Raw genomic sequence first — 23476 nt, forward strand, 5'->3', positions numbered from 1 at the left:
CGTTAACCGAAGTCAAGGCCATCTCAGGCTTGACAGCCGCAGTTACGATTCTGCACCTTAACGACACCTAGCGACGGCTGTGGTAACTAATGCCACTTGTGAGGCGTCGGCAGCGCCGACACTACCGCGCTCGCGCGGAGGTAAAGACAACCTCTCTCCCTTCCTTATGTCTCAGGCCGCTAGGTGGCACCACTGGTTACTCCATTAACCCCCTAGCTTGACACTCTCGTCGGTCACTAGTCGATTTATTAGTACTTCCTCTCGCCACCAAAAGATAGCGCCTCAGTCACGCAGTCACTCCAGTAAGATCTAATTTTTTTATGCCGGACACCTTCGGGTGGACTCGGTAATTTTCGGCTCAGAGCCTAACCCCCCTCCCATTCTCTAGAGACCCCGCGCTTATGATATTCAGGTGATATCCCGCTCTGAACTTACTTCGGTGCGCGCCTCCTGACTGACTGGTACCGTTTGTATCTGCGATCTTCGGCGAATCATCGACATCGTATATTATGTAGTCTTCTCAGACTAAAGGGATGGAGTCCCTAGCTAAAATTATTAACCAGTCAGTAGTTTAGTTGAAAGTAGAGAAACTTAGTATTTTTATATAAATTTTTTTTTAATTAATCATGATGACTTCTGTGGCTACCGCTAATCGTGGTTCGAGTTTGCGGAGACGAGACGCCCTCTCCTGAGCGCCAGGACCAACACCCTGTTTTGGTAAGTCTTGACGTCATCCCCCCCCTTTAATTTCCCTCTATTGGCCTTTTGCGCCATTTAAGTATACTGTCTGGAAACAGGTCTAATTCTTTGGAATTTGGACTTTTGTTTCAGACAGGGTTCCAAGTTTGGGGCAACCAAAATCCTCTGCCAGAACCTCTGGAGTCGGTTCCTGCGCAGAATCCAACATCATTAGGCCTACTACCTTGATCACCGTCTACCTACAGCCCCGGGTGATACCCGCATAATTCTATCTTTTTATTCACGAACCCAAGATTAGTGTAACCCAGTTAAGACAGCGGACAGTAAAAGGAAGTTCGAGGAGAAGAAATTTATATTATGTTTTGGAAGGACTATATGTACAATCTTTAAAGTTACCAATGTTAATTTCATTCTTGTTTTTAAATATTTTAATTTTTGTTATACCTTCAGGGCCGGCCCTATCGTAAATAACGTTAAGGAATATCATATAATAAGTGTAATTGTGAGTTATGTAAATAAGATCACTTATCAATGAAAAACAGTCTTTACTAAGGAAAATTTAATCTATCAAAAAAAAAAGAACAATGATTAATAAAATAAGGAAGTCTATAGACGTAACAGTTGTTTTTATTTATTTAATATATAATAACGATCCTTTTACTCCCAAGTATTTGTAGGGAGTCCCTAAATTTTCTTTGTTTACTCCTAGTGTCGCCTCTGTTGTTGACTTTTATAGTTATTAGTTGAGGGCCTCAGTAATCAAAGCTTCCAAATCTTTTAACCTTATTATTTAATTATTCTTTAAGACACTTGGGGTATTACAAAATGGTAGCAGAGCATGGTTACGTCTATAGGCATACCTAATTTGAAAGGTCATACCTAAAATTAAAATTAAAAAAAAAAAAAAATTGAATAAAAAATTTTTTTTTATTTTTTTTGTCACTTAGAATCTTTTTGTAGTAAGTAATTTGTGAACTGTCCGCTGATACACGTAGTAGCTAAATTGACCCTTGAATTTTAAAATTATCATAAGTTTTGTGTGTTTACATTTGAGCGCGCACTGTGAGCAGCTGGCTGGCTGCCCGCCCACGCAACTCGGGCCGCGCGCGTGGAATATCAACAGAGACGTGTCCGCTGGACAAGATACTCCCTCCCCCCCCCACACCCCTAGTTAAAGGCGCTGCGCGCCAAGGTCAGTCCTGCCGGCTGACTTGACGTTCCTTGTAGGTACCCTGTTGTGCAAGCTAACCTGACAGCTTGTTACACCCGAGTACACTGTTCATTTCCAGACGCGCGTAGTAGTAATAATAGTAATAATAATAATAAATTATGAAGGCACGTACTTCCCACGCAATAAAGCAATTGTTTTAATCATAAGCTAGATTTAAGTGTATACCTAAGTTTAAAGTTTAAAAGATAATTTTAAGAGGGTAGTGTTTTGTTTTGTGTAATACTATGAATCCGGACAGGATGATTACTCCGGAGCTATTACTAGTAGATGAATTAAGTTACGAGTTGCAGTTGCGTAATTTACCAACTACTGGAAATGCGCAAGAGCTGCGAAAAAGGCTTCGAGCCGCAGTACGTGATAAGTTACCTACCTCAGTACATAATCTAAATTTAGAAATACTCGAGGAATTCAACATAGCTTGCTCCAAATTTTACGACATAGCTGCTTTTGTAAGTTATTCAGGTGTGGAAGAGAATTTGCCCAATGTAAAGCGACACATTATGCGATTAGAGCATGTCACCAGACGACTGGAAAATCTTGTGGTACTTTCCGCAGATGTGCTCAATGGTGTTTATCGAACAGAGCTAGATCGTTGTCTGCAACAGACAAACGCCTTCCAAATTAAATTGAAAGCTAGGGCAGCCCAATTAGAAACTCAACAGGACCTCCGGGCCAACAATGCCCAGGCAGAAAACCTAGGAATGGAAACACTAGGAAATGTAGAGAGTGAGAATCCGGAATTTCCCCAGGAAATAAGGCAACCCGACACACAAGTATCTTTGTGTCAAACAAGGCAGGTTCCGCCCATTTCATCAACATCAACATCTCAATCACTTATCACAGTTTTAACCCCTCCCATCCCAGCAGCCACCACTCAGATTCCCTCAGGCATGCATGTTTCTACAGCTCCCATCACCAGTGTCACATTTTCCGGTAACTTGCCTGCAAATCCGCATCCTTTAACACAGCAAAATTTATTTTTCCCATTCACCACAAACCAATCATATTTTAATCCATATTCCCAGTTTCATTCTTTATTGACATCCGGGCAAGGAACTCCGATCCCTACCATTCCTACCGCGCAAATTGCACATCCTTCACCCCCACCTCCGCCATCAACGCAGAATCAACCAGAAACAACATTACCAGTTACGCCAAGGGCGGCTGAGTATAGCTGTTATGGGAAAATTGCCCATCCAGTCGAGAGATTACTTGTTGGTTTTCCCGAAACAAGTGGTCTTGACCCAGATAAATTAATCGAATTCATAAGGCACTTACTTAAAATCAGACAGAAAGGGGGCATTCCTGACAAACAGTTGTTGGAGATAGTTTTTCCCTACACCCAACCACCACTGAGTGAAAGAACGAGTCAAGCTATAGAAAATAGTTACTCTTTTGACAAATACCACGAAGAAATTTTGAATTTTTTTATACCTGGCAGACTTTTGACAAATTACCGTTTGGAATGGTACAACAGGCTACAGCGAAGTAATGAAGCATTGCCGCACTATGTAGCATCAATCAGAGAAGCCGCGGCGGTTCTCAGATTGGGCGTATCAGAGAGCGAAATAGTTAGTTGCATAGTAGACGGACTAAATCAGGCAGAGCGCTCACGCGCTGTTTTCCAGGCTAGGCCACGGAGTTTTGTAGAACTAGATCAACTCTGTATACAGGCCATGAGTTACGAATATGCAGACACTCAGAGAAACAGGTCAGCGAAGTCCGTGGATAAGCATGATTCTCAGGCAGAAACTGCAAATAGTTTTCCATACACGAAACAACAAAATAGCCACCCACAACAGAAAACAAACTACTACAGAAATAATAAGTATGGTTCAAAAAAGAACATACAACAACAAACGCCTTTCTGTAATTATTGCAAGCAAACAGGACATTACATTGAGCAATGTAACCACAAAAATTTCAAACCAAATTTCAACAAGGCAAAAAACGCGTAAGGCGGTGGCCAGGCAAATTTCTACCTGGTCCACCTAAAACTTCATCCGAGAGGAATTTTTCAGTGCATAATGGGCATACTAACGAATCACAAAAACAAAACAAAAATCAACAAAGGCATAACACAGGAAAACAAAAACACAAGAAAAATAAACGAAAGAAATACACAGAAAAAGACAGAAAACACAAACAGAAGATTATAACACAGCAAATTAATCATAAGGAAAATTCTGAGAAATTCACAAGAATTTGCAAAACATGTGTTAGCCTGACTAACCAAGGAAAACGTAAGTGTCACAACATTTTCGGTCACGTCCGAACTGTATTACCATACACTAAAGCAATGTTTGGCAAAAATCAAATTATTGGTCTGATAGATACAGGAGCTACTCGTAGTTTTATTTCAGGCGATTTGTTTAGGGAATTACAGAAGAACAAGCAGGTTCTGAAAACAGAAGTCACGGATGTGCGCTGTTTTACTGCAGCGGACGAACCAATTAGTATATCCAAAGTGGCTATAGTGAAAATCAGGATAGAATTATTCACTTGGAATTTCCCTTTTCTTGTGGCAGAAAACTTAGCCACGCAGCTTATTCTAGGCTCCGACTTCATCGCAAAAACAGGTATTTTGATTGATCTACAAGCAGGAAGTTTTGTATTTAAATTTAATAAAAATCTTGTCATATCATTCGTGGAACCTGAAAATAAAAGGTCAGGACAAGTTACTAATGTTTCTACCAACACTGACGAGAGAAATTCTTTGTCCCTGGATCATCTCGAGCCCAGTAAACAAGTTGCTATTCGAGATTTGTGTAATGAATTTTCAGATGTGCTAACTAAGAAATTAGGTCGAACTAACCTAATTGAATATCAAATTGAATTGACTGATACCACGCCAGTCAAAAGTCACCCTTATCAACTTTTAGGTCCCAAAATGGAAATTATGAGAAAACACGTACAGAAAATGTTAGATAATAAGGTAATAGAACCTTCTAATTCTCCTTTCAGTTCACCTGCATTTCTAGTACCCAAGGGCACGGAACAACGTTTCGTCACTGATTATCGAAAACTGAACAAACAGATTAAAATACCGCAAACACCCCTCCCAGATTTGAACTCGGCCTTTCATTGGTTTAGTAAGGCCAGGTATTTCAGTGTGTTCGATCTCAATTCGGCGTACCATCAGATCCCACTCACGCAAGACTCAAAACCTATTACCGCATTTTGCGTACCTTGGAATCTTTACCAGTATAATGTGGTACCTTTCGGCTTGGCCACAGGTGCTCAAGTACTCACACGACTTCTTCAACAAGTAGTAGGAGATTTTAAATTTAAATTTGTTTACAATTATTTGGATGATCTTGTAATTTATTCAGAAAGTTTTGAGGAACACATCCAGCATCTGACTCTTGTCCTTGAAAGACTGCGCAAGGCAGGCCTCACTGTAAATACAAAAAAGGTAAAATTTGCTGCTTCCGAAATATCTTTCCTTGGACATTTGGTATCACACAAAGGTGTTACAATTGATCCAGAACGAACACAGGCGATCAGGGAATTCAAACCACCTAAAGACACAAAGAGCATAGCTCGTTTTATTGGCATGGCTAATTTTTATGCCAAATACATACCAAATTTCGCCGAGCATGCGGCACCTTTGAATACATTACGTAAGAAAAATACACAATATATTTGGGGTCCTGAACAAGACAAGGCATTTAATTTCTTGAAAGAAGCTATAGCGAATCCACCTGTTCTGCGCATGGCAGATTTTAGTAAACCCTTTATTTTACAAACAGACGCCTCAAGTGTTGCTATAGGGGCGGTATTGTCTCAGGAAATAGATGGCGCCAGGCAACCCATTGCCTTCGCCTCACGTACATTAACTTTTCAGGAAAGGAAAGCATCTTCAGTGTATGAATTGGAATGTTTAGCAGTAGTTTTTGGTATTGATAAATTCCGACAGTTTCTGGAACATAGGGAATTTCTATTGGAAACTGAAAATCAGGCGCTCGCTTGGCTGTTAGCTCACCCTAAACAATTAGGAAAACTTGGAAGGTGGATCACCAAAATTTCTTCTCTCAAATTTAATATTCAACATATTCGCGGTACTCAAAACATTGTGGCTGACACACTTTCTCGAATGTTCGAGAACCCCTCCGAAATAATATCTCAGGAGGAACCTCAGATTTCATGTCAGGCACTCCTAACCGATTTCCCCTTAGCTTTTCAGGACATACAAACACATCAACAAGCCGACCCATATTTGGCAAAAATAATTGAACAAGTTAAAGCGGGTACAGCTCCGAAATTTTATAAGTTAGCTAAAGGTCTCCTACAAAAACGTACACAACAGTCAAGGCACTTTAAAATTGTTCTTCCACAAAATCTGCGTGATATGATTTTCACATATTACCATAGTTCACCTCTCGGTGCCCATTTAGGTATTTATAAAACCATTCAAGGTATCCGACGCCATTTTATTTGGGAAGGAATGCACCGGGACATTACACAGCGAGTTAAGTTATGTAAGCTATGTGCACTAAGTAAACCTGCACAAAATACACAGTACGGTTTTCTTGCCTCAGAAGTAGCCGAAAGACCTATGCAAAAACTTTTTATTGATTTTGTAGGGCCATTTCTTCGATCCAAATCCGGACACTCTATGCTTCTTGTGGCCATAGATGCCTTTTCGAAATTTGTTTGGCTTATTCCACTCCGTAAGGCTACAGCTGACACCACTGTGCGTGCATTACAAAATCACATTTTTAAAACTTCAGGATTACCGAACATAATTGTATCCGACAACGGAACACAGTTTACATCCAGAACTTTCAAGAACATGTGTTTCTCGCATGGTATACAGCATGTGACGACATCGCCATACTACCCTAAACCCTCGCACGCGGAGAGATTTAATAGAAATCTTCGTTCGGCGCTCATAGCGTTCCACGCGAATGCGCAGGAAAAATGGGACAGTAATTTGGTGTGGTTACAGATGGCATTTAATTATGCCCGACATGAAGGACACAAATCCACCCCATTTGAGATTATGTTTACTTATAAGCCCAACACACCCCTTTCCAATCTTTGGTCTCTCGAAGACCTACTACCGGATGATCCCAAGGACATCACGGAGATTTGGAGAAAGGCGCGTAGGAATTTAAATTTGGCTCACCAAACAAGTCAGAGAAGGTACAATAAGTACCGCTCCCCTAACCCCTACAGGGTAGGTGACACGGTAATGTGCAAAGCACACCCGCAGAGTAAGGCCATCGATAAGCGATCGGCCAAGTTATCGTATCGCTGGACTGGACCATTACAGATCCAACGGTTTCTAACCCCAGTGACTGTGAGTCTAGCCGACCCCAGTTCCGGAGAGTATGTGACACGAGCGCACATCTCCCACCTTAAGAAAGTGCATCCGAATTTAAAATAGGAGCGATTACTTTCTCTAAGCCTTGGCATGCCAGATATATATATTTAAGACTCAATAAGGAGTTTAACTGAAGAATACAAAACCTAGGTAGTAACATTAAGTAACAATAAAAATCCATGGTACTAGTTTGTAAGAAAACTTAATATAAGGTGTTAGTTTAAGTGGCCACTTAAGTTAATAATTTTAATTAAGTTAATGAATTTAATCATATTAGTCATTAAGAATGTGCACATTAGTTCATAAGAGTTTTTAATATTTTTTTTTGTGTTTTAGCATGTAAGTAGTAGGATACAGGCGAACCTGGTAACTCGTCCTACTGAAGTTTTTGGTTTTTGTTTTTGCTTTCCCCTAAGCTCCGCTTTAACGCGGGGGAGTATGTGCCGTAAATTAGAGATTTAGGCACGTTTATTTAAAATTTTGTAATCTGAAATATTTTGGAAATATTATTTTTTTTTCTCTCATCTTATTTTCTTTACGGCCAGGCCCCCAGCCTCTGTTCTCAGAGGCGAGCTGATTTTCTTTCCCAGCCTCATGCTAGGCTAGCATTCTGGCTAATATTTCTCCCGCCTCCAGGCACGTCGGGGCCGGTAACTTTATTTCTTCGCGTGACTAACTTTTGCTAAGAGCAGCTTGTGAAGCAGTGCTGAGCCCTGCTAACTCTGTCACGAATCGGTATAAGGTTCACTAGCAGCAAGACACGACAGGAGGATCCCGTGGGCCTTGTGTCCCACAGACCATGCGTTTTTTGAAGCCACCCCCCGCCTGCTCACCCACCCTCTCTTCTCAGAAGTGGCTAGGAGCGACGACCGCTCGAGTGCGTTAACCGAAGTCAAGGCCATCTCAGGCTTGACAGCCGCAGTTACGATTCTGCACCTTAACGACACCTAGCGACGGCTGTGGTAACTAATGCCACTTGTGAGGCGTCGGCAGCGCCGACACTACCGCGCTCGCGCGGAGGTAAAGACAACCTCTCTCCCTTCCTTATGTCTCAGGCCGCTAGGTGGCACCACTGGTTACTCCATTAACCCCCTAGCTTGACACTCTCGTCGGTCACTAGTCGATTTATTAGTACTTCCTCTCGCCACCAAAAGATAGCGCCTCAGTCGCGCAGTCACTCCAGTAAGATCTAATTTTTTTATGCCGGACACCTTCGGGTGGACTCGGTAATTTTCGGCTCAGAGCCTAACCCCCCTCCCATTCTCTAGAGACCCCGCGCTTATGATATTCAGGTGATATCCCGCTCTGAACTTACTTCGGTGCGCGCCTCCTGACTGACTGGTACCGTTTGTATCTGCGATCTTCGGCGAATCATCGACATCGTATATTATGTAGTCTTCTCAGACTAAAGGGATGGAGTCCCTAGCTAAAATTATTAACCAGTCAGTAGTTTAGTTGAAAGTAGAGAAACTTAGTATTTTTATATAATTTTTTTTTTTAATTAATCATGATGACTTCCGTGGCTACCGCGAATCGTGGTTCGAGTTTGCGGAGACGAGACGCCCTCTCCTGAGCGCCAGGACCAACACCCTGTTTTGGTAAGTCTTGACGTCATCCCCCCCCTTTAATTTCCCTCTATTGGCCTTTTGCGCCATTTAAGTATACTGTCTGGAAACAGGTCTAATTCTTTGGAATTTGGACTTTTGTTTCAGACAGGGTTCCAAGTTTGGGGCAACCAAAATCCTCTGCCAGAACCTCTGGAGTCGGTTCCTGCGCAGAATCCAACATCATTAGGCCTACTACCTTGATCACCGTCTACCTACAGCCCCGGGTGATACCCGCATAATTCTATCTTTTTATTCACGAACCCAAGATTAGTGTAACCCAGTTAAGACAGCGGACAGTAAAAGGAAGTTCGAGGAGAAGAAATTTATATTATGTTTTGGAAGGACTATATGTACAATCTTTAAAGTTACCAATGTTAATTTCATTCTTGTTTTTAAATATTTTAATTTTTGTTATACCTTCAGGGCCGGCCCTATCGTAAATAACGTTAAGGAATATCATATAATAAGTGTAATTATTGTGAGTTATGTAAATAAGATCACTTATCAATGAAAAACAGTCTTTACTAAGGAAAATTTAATCTATCAAAAAAAAAAGAACAATGATTAATAAAATATGGAAGTCTATAGACGTAACAGTTGTTTTTATTTATTTAATATATAATAACGATCCTTTTACTCCCAAGTATTTGTAGGGAGTCCCTAAATTTTCTTTGTTTACTCCTAGTGTCGCCTCTGTTGTTGACTTTTATAGTTATTAGTTGAGGGCCTCAGTAATCAAAGCTTCCAAATCTTTTAACCTTATTATTTAATTATTCTTTAAGACACTTGGGGTATTACAGGTCTCTAGTCTTATTTTCAGAGTCGCAGCAAGTCCGCCGCGACCGTGGCACTTGACCACCCCGGGGTACCAGCGATGTCCATCGCCTCGCGTCTCTCCAACGCGGCCCGGCCGTCGAAACCTCTACGCTCGTTCAGCATAGGCACTCGTCCCTTGCGGTCCGTCCACCCCGGCGTCACATCGAGCAGTCCTACTTCCTCGTGGTCTTCACACGGAGTATTCCACTCGGAAATCTTCGGCTCAGCCCGAACATTACCGAAAGCGTGCAGTATAGTGTACCAACTTAACTCTCGCTAGCTCGACAGTGCAAATTCATAAAAGTTCAAGTAATTAATTTTACCAATTAAATTACCAAAAAGTAAATAAAAGTAATTAAATATAACAAGAAATTGAATAAATATAAAACAATTAAATATAGTGACCAGCAAGTAATCACACACGGTCGAGGCAGTTACCAACATGGTAACAGCGCCAAGAGAAGACGTTACAGTTTCTGCCGCTAGATGTCGTGGGTGGTCCTGTAGGACAAGGGAGAATGTCCTTGGAGTAGGCCACCGCCTTGGCGGGGTTCACCACAGGACAATGATATTGGGTTAGCTTCTGCGAACCAGGGGGGTGGAGAGAGAGGGGAGGGTGGACAGAAAAGCGCAGAGATGGCTGGGAACGGAGGTCCACGGGAGACTCGTTCGTGCCGAGACTAGCTAGTTTCAGCAGGCCTCTAAGAAATAGAGCTTGCAGACCAGAAGCTGCTCTATGCGATTTTAGTCATGCAGGGAATTAATATTACAAACCCGGGACGTGACTGCAGGCGGAAGAAATTTCATACGGACTGCTAACGTCCACATTAGACTAGCAAAAACCTCAGATTGATCCTTGAGAAAAGGTGCCTCGGTCCACTGGCACAAGGTTTAACTACGTAGCGTTCACCAGCCTAACAAAGTGTAAATCACGCCTCTAGTAACCAGATTACAGTAAAAATAAATATAAAATTATAATTAAAAAACGCGCCGAAATGCCTAATTTCCGGCACAATACTATCAAAACCGAAGTTAAATGAACTAGCATTCTTTATATGCAGGGCCTATAAACCAATCTTTCTTACAAGTTCGTTCTTTTACACCAAGATTAGATAAATTTTAAAATGTGATTTTTCGTTGGGCATTTAAAACTTCTGAAACTTTAAAAACAAATGCAGATAACAAGAAAAATTTCATATGGGTGTTAAAACAACCATCAGAGAATAAACATATTTAAATTAATCAAGTTGTAAAGAGTAATGAGAAAAAAAAAAGAATTTAGTTTTTGTCATTTATTCTTCTATGAAGGTGCAATACTTACATACCTTCATAACGTTAATAATTTTACACATAGCTCAATCCCAATTTATATCATTCTTGAATATTATGTACATATTGTAAATAAAATTTAGGATCACAATTTTCACATAAAACATTGGTATTAAGTGTTCCAATAAGATTTTAGTGACCAAAAGCAGGCAATCCATTTCTTACCTAATTCCAAACCCTTGCAAATAAGTTTCTGCTTTAATTTTTGCAACATAGATATTGTGGCGTGTATGTCCCCACTTTGAGGCGACACCTTTCTGTAGGTGTACTGACACACTACTGCTCCCTAGACTATGTGCAGTATAAGTATTCCTTTCTGTTTATGTACAGCTCTCTCCTCTACCCTTACTCTTATTAAACTCAGTGAGACTTTACTTGTGTATTGATACTCTTCCACTCTCCTATACTTATATAGGTTAAATTGATTAATTTGTTTGGGCGCCACTTTTATATGTATATGTATTCACCTTGTTAGCAGAAAACAAATAAATAAAATAAATAATACTTTGAATCTAATATTCAAGTTGGGTGAAAGACAAGGATAATAGGTTTACTAAACACACACAAGATTTAATAATAATACAATAAAATATAATTAACTGATAGTATTTAATAAAATAATAATGTTGAAAATTCTGGATTGGCCAGTGGTATAAAATTATGTATTCAAAATAAAACAGGAAATACGTTGCACACATGTGTCTCTAACAAGAGTTCATATAATTGAGTTTATAATGTCCGTTGTTCTCATACTCTCAGATCGTAGAAGAATTGATAAAATTTATTGTTTATGACTACAAATATTTAATTCAGAAACAAAAAAATATATATATAATACCTCGGCTTAGCTTTATTGTTGGGTCGGTAGAGAAATAAGAGATTCCGTTCTCGTTTTACCTCTGGGGTATGAACTGTGACGTGTATAAGTAAAGATTAATTAAATTATAGTGTATGTCCTTGAGAGACGTAAATTAGTTCTCAATATTCACAATGTTTTCATTCGTAGATAGAATAGAAGGACATTTAGCATAGGATATTGTCTGTTACGGCGGGAATTGGGATCAGTTTTTACTCACGTCATATATGCACTCCTAATTACATATCTTTCCAGATATGCCCTTCCAGTAACACATAATTATTATTACGTCGAATTAAAATATCCAAACACTCGGATAATCTATTCTAGCTCGAAGATTGATGAAAATCAAAGGGATTAATCTGGCGATTTCAATACCGCCGCCACAATTACATAACTCCTTTTCATTAAAAGTTATAAAAACTATTAACTTTTGTAACTCGGCCTCCCATTGGCCAGAACAATAAAACCGTTAACGGAAATTTACACATTAAAACAATAACCGACTTTCAACAATACATCAGAAGACACCAAAATTTTTGAAAGTTAAAATAATAATTTCCAACAATGAACACACTGTTATATAAATTACGTGGAAAAAGTTTATTATGCCGTTAAAGTCAATTGTGCCCTAGAGGGGTCTAGACTATTGTTGCTCAAATGTCAGTTCGTGCTACATCATAGAGTGTAGCACACTTAGATACACTAAAATATAAATATAGAGCATTCATAACAGGTAAATAAACCAATAACACTAAATATAATTCAAATGTTATTTAAAATAATGATTCACTTTCTGTGCGCGGAATAGTCATGTAACAGCACAGAATCAACTACGAATTATGTAATATATGAACAATTCTAATAGTTGTCAACAACCTTTTGACAATATTCAGATTATTTGAAAACATTTTTGAAATGTCTAGACTTATAATTTAATTAAGAGCAAAGTTCTGTTTTATTTAATTATTTATCGAAACAGAACAAAGTGTTTAAATCATGGACTAATAGAATCATATAATAATAGAATCATGCTTACTATAGGTTAAATTATATATATTTACTATTATATACATATTAATATTAATGCTTTAAGTATATACGTTACTTTATCGCTGATTACGTAATTATGTCCAAATTAAAATTATGCTAGCCAATCAGCAAAATTTGTTTTTTATTGAGAATGCATTGCAAAGTGTCTAAATATAAAATATTATTACCATCTGATAACCAGAAGGGTAAAAACACCATTTAAAATAATGCTTAAAAATCATCTAAAATTAAAAAGGTGTTTTTCAAGCAAAAATGAAATCAGACACATTTTATTGGTTTAATATGTTTGAAGCACTGAATACTTTAGCCTTTTGGAATTTGTCATTTAGGGCCTACTTATAATTATGGTGTTTGGTAAATTAATTTTGACCAAATATTCAAATGTAATATATAGAAAATTTTAAACCCCTCAAAACAAAATTTAATTGAAATTGTTAAGATTGGATAAAAGTATATAAGTAACACATATACACACACACAAACACACATGTACATTTTCAGACGTATATGTACATGTACATACACATACATACTGAGGGCTGATCGCGCATTGCCGGTGATTTCGAGATGTTAACTATGGGCGCCACCACGTGGAAGGGCACGTGGACCCGGCGGAGTCTCTCACTCAGGGCGTGACGTAGCCCAAGTGGGGACGAGTTACCAGCCCTTTCTATCCTAGCTACCCAGACCTGGCCCGCTCTAGGCGTCGGGCACGCCACACTCCTAGACTCACTCACCACGTGATTAAATAAGTACTCACTTTATATTTATTCTCCAGATTTAATTTCACTAACACGTCTCTCTACACGCCCGTTACACGTTACACATTACACGGTTAAAAAGCCTGAGGCACGAATCGGTTTAGGTGAAGGCATGGTCCACACACGTGGCCATGCTGCAAAGTATACTTATTACACGGTGATGAAAAAACTCGACTGAGACAATTAATTAATTAAACAGCCCGCTGGCCGAGAGCTGCCCCGAGGATGACGAGCGAAAGAGATTCAGAAATACTTAACGAGACAGAATTACTTGGTCAGTGCAGAACAAAGGTTGAAGTCCCCGGGGTGCTGGCGCGCCTGCTCTCGGTCAGTGATGAAGATCGACTGGGCTGAGCTCATCGCTCGCAGGTGGCAACATGGCGCCCTTCGCGCCAACACAATTACCGTTACTGTATTCTACGACTCCGTGCCCCGGCGAAAGTTGAGTAAATTACAGATAAACATTAAAAATATATAAAAATTACTGACAATGGAAAGTTTGTTACTATTTACTTATTTAATGATAATTCATATAAAAGCATTCCTATCCTCGTCCAAGTCCGTGCCTGTTCGGGTCCGCCCGGGCAACGTCTATAGTTATTTAAGGTAACCTATTTAAATTAAAGAAAACACAAGTAAATTGCACAACACTGGGGCAAAGACGAATGAAAACAAAAAGGGTTTACAAATAATATTAAAACGTAGCAAATTAGGGGTGCGGCGCACTGCAGCTAAGCGCCCTCTTGCCGGGCTAGACACACACGCACACACGCACGCACGAGCGGGAGGTTTGAATATAGATGGTGGTTGGGCGGTGTCGTATCGGGCTCAAAGGGGCCGCAGGCCCGGACGACGTCAATTGCCCCCTCCGAAAGTAGGCCGATATGACAGCGCCGTTTGACAGATGGTTGGGGGGCGTTGCCTGTACTGTTTACGTCGCGCACTCCCACGTGGCAATGTTGATGTTTACATTTGTGCGGACAGGTGGCAATGTTGACATGGCGGACGGACAAGCAATGTTTACACGATGGAAGGGCGAGCAATGTTTACATGACGGCGGCGAGCAATGTTTACAAAATGACAGTTGAGCAATGTTTACACTATGGGGGACGATACACACGGACAGAATGGGCGCTGGCTAACTAACCTTGTGGGTGGTGACCCACCAGTTGTCCCGAGCCCCAAATCTGTGTCAGCTGCGGCTGCTGCGGCTGCTGCGTGTGACAGCGCGGCGGTGGCCAGGGCGCCGGCCGGCAGGGGCGGCGGCGGCCAAGGTCAGGCGGCTCGTGGCAGGCGGGCAGCAAGCGCGGGCGGCGCTCGGCACGACCCGGCTCAGCCTTGCCGACAGGCGGGCGCTTCGCGGCCCGTCGTGACAGACGGGTGACAGGTGTCGAAGTCCGGGTGACGGTCACGTTCGGCGGTGGGACGGTCGGGCGTCCCGGCGTCGTGGCGTCGACCTGCATCGCGACAGGCGGATGTAGGGAGCTCAGGCGACTCTTCACGGTGCGGCGTCCCAATGTTGCCAACTTGCGACATTTGGGTGGCGTCTCGTGCGGCAGGGCACTTGACCGGTGTTCCGGTACTGCGGCGATCGGCGTCGGAATCGGGCGTCGTGGCGCCTCGGTCGATTCTGGCGTCGTGTCAGGTGGGCATGTAGGCGGCGTCAGCGTCGGCGTCGTGCGCGTCCGTCTCTTTCGGTCCGGTTCATCCGTCTGTGCCTCGAAGCCAGGCGGGCACAGAGGAGCAAATCCAGGCGGCGGGGCGGCGCTCAGGCGTCTCGGCGTCATGGCCCTGGACATCGTGTCGCAAAGCGTCCTGTTTGCGACTGCGCACTCTGGTAGCGGTGACGACGGCCGGATGACGTCGAAGCCAGGTGGTGGCGACAAGGTGACACGAAGCGTCGGCGTCGAGTCTGGTGGCGTCCGTGGCGAGTCGTGTGGCGGAGACGATGCGGGTTTCGCCGGAAATGACCTTGGTGGCGTCGGGACGGCGGTTCGGTGCGGTGGCGAGGTCATTCCGGCGTCGGGAGGTGTCTCCGACACGAGGCGGGTGCTGGACGGCGTATCAGACTGCGGCGGGACGGTCGTTGTCGGGCGTCGCTCGGTTGGCTTCGGCGAGTCAGGCGTCATCATAGTCGGGATGAGTGGCGTCAGGTCGGCGAAACGAGGTCTTGCTGGCGATGATGCGTTAGGACCAGCGTCGGGAGACGTCAGGTCGACGAGAGGTGCCGAGGTTGGCGGCTCCAGGACAGGAGGTGGCGGAAGCGGAATTGTCGGCGTCGGGACGGCGAGCGTCGGCGTCGGGATAAGTGGCGTCGGGTCGACGAAACGCAGTGTGGCAGGCGGCGGCGGGATCGGACTTGTGTCGGGAGACGTCAAGTCGATGAGCGTCGGCACGGCGGGCGTCGGCGTCGGGACGACTGGCGTCTTTGTCAGGGCGGTAGGCGTCGGTAGCGTAACACGTGACGGTGCGGGTGGCGTCAGGACGTACCTTCGTGGTGCTGGTGTCGGCGTCGTGCGTGAGGAGTCGGCTTGGTGCTGCGGTGACGTTCCGGCAACGGGCGGCGTCCCTGGCACGTGCTGTGTCGGCGTTTTCGGCGTGGTTGGCTTCGGCGTGAGAGGCGTCGTCGGCGTCGGAGTGAGCGGCGTCTTTTTCGGCGTGGTTGGCGTCGGCGTGAGTGGCGTCTTTTCCGGCGTGGTTGGCGTCGGCGTGAGTGGCGTCTTTTTCGGCGTGGTTGGCGTCGGCGTGAGCGGCGTCTTTTTCGGTGTGGTTGGCGTCGTCGGCGTGAGCGGCGTTGGCGTCGACGTGAGCGGCGTCTTTTTCGGCGTCTCTGCCTCGTACTGCGCCTGGGTGGCTAGGTCGGCAGTGCATCGTGCGCACGTGAAGGTAAAAAACTTGCGCAGTATGGTCCATTCACGCTCGCCGATACAGCCACGATGCCACAGGCCGGCACATTCCTGGCAGCGGTAGCCCTCGCTACTACCTCCGGGACACGACCTCGCTCCACACTTCGTCACGCCGTGTATGCGGTACTCCGTACAGTAGCCACACTCATATCCGGCGGCGGTCCTGCCATACAAGTCCCAACTCGGGCAGGGAAAGTAACACCCGATACACTCGTCCGGATACGGATACATGTCTACGCACGTGGTACTCTACACGCGAACAGTCCTCACGAACACATCAGCACTGTGTTACTTACTGCGCTCGGAGTCCGTTGTTTGTGCGCGGATTCCTGGAAGCGTGCGCTTGGCTGATCACGTGGCTGGCGCGCCAGAGTCCCGCTATGCGCTCCGCGCGAACAATAGTTCCAGCGCGAACTTTAGTTCCGCGCGCTCCGCGTAACAACCGCCTATCTCACACGCTCGTACAGGTCTGGTTTTCGCGGAAGATGTAACTCGCCCCACGTTGGGCGCCATTTGAGGGCTGATCGCGCATTGCCGGTGATTTCGAGATGTTAACTATGGGCGCCACCACGTGGAAGGGCACGTGGACCCGGCGGAGTCTCTCACTCAGGGCGTGACGTAGCCCAAGTGGGGACGAGTTACCAGCCCTTTCTATCCTAGCTACCCAGACCTGGCCCGCTCTAGGCGTCGGGCACGCCACACTCCTAGACTCACTCACCACGTGATTAAATAAGTACTCACTTTATATTTATTCTCCAGATTTAATTTCACTAACACGTCTCTCTACACGCCCGTTACACGTTACACATTACACGGTTAAAAAGCCTGAGGCACGAATCGGTTTAGGTGAAGGCATGGTCCACACACGTGGCCATGCTGCAAAGTATACTTATTACACGGTGATGAAAAAACTCGACTGAGACAATTAATTAATTAAACAGCCCGCTGGCCGAGAGCTGCCCCGAGGATGACGAGCGAAAGAGATTCAGAAATACTTAACGAGACAGAATTACTTGGTCAGTGCAGAACAAAGGTTGAAGTCCCCGGGGTGCTGGCGCGCCTGCTCTCGGTCAGTGATGAAGATCGACTGGGCTGAGCTCATCGCTCGCAGGTGGCAACATGGCGCCCTTCGCGCCAACACAATTACCGTTACTGTATTCTACGACTCCGTGCCCCGGCGAAAGTTGAGTAAATTACAGATAAACATTAAAAATATATAAAAATTACTGACAATGGAAAGTTTGTTACTATTTACTTATTTAATGATAATTCATATAAAAGCATTCCTATCCTCGTCCAAGTCCGTGCCTGTTCGGGTCCGCCCGGGCAACGTCTATAGTTATTTAAGGTAACCTATTTAAATTAAAGAAAACACAAGTAAATTGCACAACACTGGGGCAAAGACGAATGAAAACAAAAAGGGTTTACAAATAATATTAAAACGTAGCAAATTAGGGGTGCGGCGCACTGCAGCTAAGCGCCCTCTTGCCGGGCTAGACACACACGCACACACGCACGCACGAGCGGGAGGTTTGAATATAGATGGTGGTTGGGCGGTGTCGTATCGGGCTCAAAGGGGCCGCAGGCCCGGACGACGTCAATACATACATCTATACATACATATATACATAAACACAGACCTACATAAATACCAGTAGATGAGCTCCTAAACATATATTCTTTAGGAAATTTGCTAAAAAGCACGAGCATGTTCCGAAACAGTTTTTCTGAAGCAATTAACATTGTGCAAGTGCGAGCTCATGCGGAACCCGAAAACATACAGACAATTCTAAGCAAACAGTTATATATCCATCAACGATTAGTAAACGTCTTTTTGATATTTGCTTTTTAATGCACATTTCATATTAATACATTATCTTTCTAGTATCATTACAAAATAAATATCATTTAATAACGAACATTGTACCAAATCATCTGCCAAAGAACTGTGATGTATTTTTTCCCGTGATGTATTATAGTTGATGAGGTATTAAAACTTAACCATTAGAGACTATGTACATTAAGAAATAGAACCTTAAAAAATTATTTAGTTGGGATGTTTAGTTTCTTCACAATGACAAGTTTATTTTATCAGGCGTTCTGCTGCGTTGGCCGGGCAACTTCCAGCCTGCTCACCATCCTCCAAGTGACATCAGACACCTTCAGCCAATGAATGCGCAGTGAGCAGGAATGGCTTACCTTATATACTCTAATTACCTTGCAACTTTGTCACACGGTACATGAAAATAGATCATACACATTAAACACCCTAAATTCCCCAAATATGAAACTTTTGATTACTATCGTACTATGTTAGAAGAACAACATTACAGAAATACAATAACAAAAAGCATTAAATTGTTGCATCTTACTTGAGACCTCAATCAGCTCATCTTTCTTGCGGCTCTTCTTGTCTTTGCGTGACAGCGCTTGCTCCCATTGACCTATAGCAAGAACCACATTCAGGAAACAACAACAGCACACTAATGAGTACTGTACTTTCTAATGTTTGCACCACATCTACCCCAAGAACCCTCACTCTAGATCTCAAGCAACAGTAATGGTCTAGGAGATGTGCACAGTTGCACTAACCTTCATCGAAGTCCAGAGGTTTCTCCTCCTGCTTGAGCAGCTTGGCCAGATTCTTCTCATTCTTGCGGTTCTTTGCCTCCTCCGCTTGATTCTCCTTGCCGCGGCTGCGCACCACAGCGTTCTTGTCCTTGACGGGGCTCTCGCTCAACACCGTCTCCTGCTTCTTCTCCCGCCGCGGGGCCTCCTTCGTGGGGGATTTGTCCTTGTCCTGCTTGCTCGACTGCTTGCTGACACTTTCCTTCTGCTTCACCTCAGGGCTACTGTCGTCGCTGGGCGTTGGTAATGGACCATTCTGCTGCGGCTTCTGGGGACAAGCAATCATGCTGTTTTACACACCACGCACTATGGTTGCAAAGTCACTTAAAATTAATACATCTAGATAATATTTAAAGTTGCAGCTTATTATAATATTGAAAATTGTTTTTTTTTATATTAAGATGATTTACAAAATACTCAATAGTAGAAATGGAGATTAAGTTTAAAGAAATTATGAAATAAAAATCATTAACAAGAAAAAATAAAATGTTAAAATTATGAAAATTTCTATTACACATTATTAAAAGTAATTTGAATAATTTTTCATCAATATTCTCTCATTTAAATTCAGTAAAGCACATAATTTTTATTGACTTCAAAGCCCTTCACAGTATTTGTTAAGTGTGCCTTTTCTAAAGGAAAAGAAGGAATAACCATTTTTTTTTTAGTACTACCAATAATGCTTGATATTCAAGTAAAAGACTATTGCGATGATACAAAAATCTTTCTTAGTTGACAAACGCAGACTTCAAAACTTAAGCTGGAATTACAATAGTCAGTCACTTCCGTCTGTTAATGCCACACAGCTCGCAAGCGATTAACACGCTTTTATCTGTCTATTCAAATATTTTCCCAAATCAATGCTGCCAACAATCTGTTTTATATCTCTTAGACATATCTTGCTGTTGTTTATTATTCATGTCATGTTTGTATGTATTGTATTAGCAACACTATGGAAAAATTCAATCATGATTAAATTGTTTGTACATTGAGTTTTAACAGCTGCTATGTTCTAATGCAAAACACCTGAACAAATAAATACAAATTTCACTTGTGTTCTGATCACAACTGACTGGCACAACCAAACCATTAATTAATACAATCCACCCATTGAGCTGTCAAAAATACAAGTTTGCCATTCTTTTGCCAGATAGAACATTTCAGTTCCTCTGATTGGCTGCAGAATTATGTGCTGTGCATGTGTAACCAAGTGTGAGAGAGAAAGGGAAAGGGAAAGAGAGAAAGGGAGAGAGAGAAAGAGACAAAGTGAGAAAGAAAGAGAGAAAGAAAAAAGAGAGAAAAAGAGTGAGTGCGCGCATCTATATTTAATAAATGACAATGATTTATTCTGAAATGGGACACAGTATTAATGTTAGTGTTTGTTACGTAATCACAGTACTTTATTATTTAGCCTACTTTAAAAAAAGGTATAACCATTTTTAAAATAATGTTTAAATTTATTAAAAAAAAAAAAAAAAGTGGTTCCTCAGTGATGATAATTGTTGTGTTAACGGTAACAACAAATGCAGTTACATACAACCTTTTAACACTTAGCTATATAACTAAATCATTTTAACACAACAGTAATAATTAATTTTCTTTTATTTCACCATAATACAAGAAAAAAAAAATAAATAAATTAAAAATGTGCACTAGCATTATGACATTGGCACAAATAGATAATTATACTGCTTGATAGGATGATAGTCAGCTTAATTTAATATTAATAAACATACCTAGTTTATTACATGGTCATTAATTTTGCCAGTTAATTTGACATCGTACCTCCTCTTTATTAAACAAAAACCCGGGGCACAGTCCTGTCCATGGCGCAACACTTCAGCCATGGCCCTGGTAGTGCCACCACTCGTCACCAGATGGCAGTTGTAAATATAAAGAGACAATGTATTATAGTTATGTTATATATGTTATTATTGTAAATATTTATGTAGATTATTAAGTGTATATTGTAAGTATGTTTTGTAGATGTGTAAATAATATTGTAAATGCAAAAGATCAAAAGAGATAGAAATATGTAAAACTTTAACACAAATGATAGTAGACTAAACGTGTATAAATTGTGCGGGCTAACAAGCCTATCTAGTTTTTAAACGCCTAGAAAGCTCTCCTCTCCCAGCCAATCTGGGAGAATAAATATTGACACAGGCAAAAGTGGTATTAATGGCTTGCCTTCCTCATTTTCCTTTCCTCAGCTAGCGACTCTTCGTAAGACCACGGGCTTCCCTTCTCTCTCTCTTTCTACCTCTCTCTCCTTCTCCTCAGCTAGCGACTCCTAGTGAGACCGCGGGCTTCCTTCTCACTCTCTCATTCTACCTCTCTCTGCCTACCCATCCGCTAGCAACTCTTTGTGAGACCGCGGGCATCCCTCTCTTCTCCCAATCTTCCTGCTAGCTACTCCTTGTCAGCACGTCCTCGGTCAGCTGCACTGGGCCGAACGGTCCACTCCCGCCTCAGAGTGTGAGGCTGCTCTACCCAAGAGCTGGCGCCGGGCAAACAACACAACAACTGAACGACCGAGCGACGTCCACCCCGTCTCCACATCTTCACCAGAGACGAGGACGCAACAAATTAAAGCCGGAAAACGTGTTTGGACGACTAAGTGGTATTTACTAGAAATTCATGTTTTTTGTATTTCTGTAAGAATTTTAAGTTTACACTGTATTGTTAAGCTGTACACTTTAAGTTTTCATGAAGTTTGAAAGTTATATAAATGTTACACATTTAACCAAGGATTATATTCAATTAAATAAAATTTTATTTTTATATTTTCATAACATATGGAACACTCAAACTATAGTTAAAACAGCAATATATGGTGCTGTGAGAATTAAATTGCACCTTTTTTTATCATTTACAATTTTTTAAGTACAATTTTGTAAGTAAATATGAAAGATACTCAACACAAATTGTCACAAACTAAAATTGGGCCACATGGGTAAACGTTATACATCTCATGAAAACGTTTACTGACTAAATGGATTTTTGTAAATCAATCGGCCATGCTGTCACTAGAAAATTTCACACATCACAAAAATAAAAAAGAAACTAGTAAAACACAAGGCAATGTACAAATAACAAATAAAACGAAATTCACAAACATTACATGTTATCTGCAGTAAAAACTTTCTGCACAAATTACGTTTTGTTGGCCAAGACTGAATTACCTTGTCCTTAACTTTGCGTTTCTTTCCAGCTGTTTGCTTGCGGTCATCGGCCGTATGGGACAGGTGGGGAAATACGGGTTGCTCCACGGATTTAAAGCCAAATGTAAAAACTAGGACAGCGCAAATTAAAACTACACCTACAGGGAACGCATACTGAGTGTTTACGACTTCGTACAGTTCCATGTCTTCAGAAACGTGACCTAATCCAGCAATAACCACACGTAAACAACAACCTCATCGGCAACTACACACAACGCACGCATTGGTGATTAGATGACGTCTAATGAAGTCGTACTCTTGTCGACGTTGCATCCAGGCTTACAAAATAAAAACAATAATTATATTATTAGGTATCGACTTTTATGATATAAAATATATTAAAGTGAGCTTTATGTGCCCTTACGTATGTCGAGATATATGAAATACGGCTAATAATTTTGAAAGACCATGTTATTAAAAAAGTTACGTGAATTTGTTTTTCATTTATGTTTTTAATAAAGTGGTAACCTTTCAATGTCTACAGTTTTATATTTTTGATAAAATTAAGAAATAAAGTTTTGTGCAAACGTTATTTCGAACTTATTAATTTAGTACTGTATTTTAAGATATGCATTTTTTTTGTTAAGGAGTTTTAATTTTGCACAGTTTTTACAACTTTCAAAACTTTTACGAAGTGACTGAAAGATAAACATGGCTTCCAAATGTTGATTGATTCTGAAAACCTTATAATCTTATTGTTGTAATTTACGTAAGCATTATAATGTGTTTAAAATATTCTTAAATAATGATGCAGAAAACCTCGAAAACCAAAGAAATGTTCATTGTACGAGCTCTAGAGAAGATCCTCAGCGACAAAGACATCAAACGATCTCACCACTCCCAATTGAAGAGGGCTTGTGAGGTAGCATTAGGTAATACAAATAATATTTGCAAATTTTTACAGTTATTCAATATACTAACGTGAAATGCGATAAATAAATTATGATTGACTTTCTATGTTACTAAGTGCATGAATCTCTGTAAAATGAAATACTTATGTCGTTCAAATGCCTACCATAACCTGTAATTTTTGACAG

At 41.8% G+C, this 23476-nt stretch overlaps 2 protein-coding genes across 3 annotated transcripts in view; one reads left to right on the plus strand and one right to left on the minus strand.

Moving 5' to 3' along the window:
- LOC134540212 (uncharacterized protein DDB_G0283697-like) overlaps positions 1 to 23086 on the minus strand; it is a 48565-nt gene extending 25479 nt beyond the window's left edge. The window contains exons 1-3 of the mRNA XM_063382806.1: positions 22401 to 23086; positions 19180 to 19483; positions 18960 to 19031 (exon numbers count right to left, since the gene is read on the minus strand). Coding sequence (XP_063238876.1) covers positions 18960 to 19031; positions 19180 to 19483; positions 22401 to 22583 — 559 coding nt within the window. The 5' untranslated portion in view covers positions 22584 to 23086. The remainder of the gene's footprint in view (positions 1 to 18959; positions 19032 to 19179; positions 19484 to 22400) is intronic.
- Positions 23001 to 23476, plus strand: part of LOC134540202 (brefeldin A-inhibited guanine nucleotide-exchange protein 1) — a 289907-nt gene continuing 289431 nt past the window's right edge. For both annotated transcript variants that reach the window (XM_063382784.1, XM_063382793.1), the window contains exon 1: positions 23001 to 23311. In XM_063382784.1, coding sequence (XP_063238854.1) covers positions 23185 to 23311 — 127 coding nt within the window. In that variant the 5' untranslated portion in view covers positions 23001 to 23184. The remainder of the gene's footprint in view (positions 23312 to 23476) is intronic.

This window comes from Bacillus rossius, chromosome 1, assembly GCF_032445375.1.
Source record: "Bacillus rossius redtenbacheri isolate Brsri chromosome 1, Brsri_v3, whole genome shotgun sequence".
Taxonomy (NCBI): Eukaryota; Metazoa; Arthropoda; class Insecta; order Phasmatodea; family Bacillidae; genus Bacillus; species Bacillus rossius.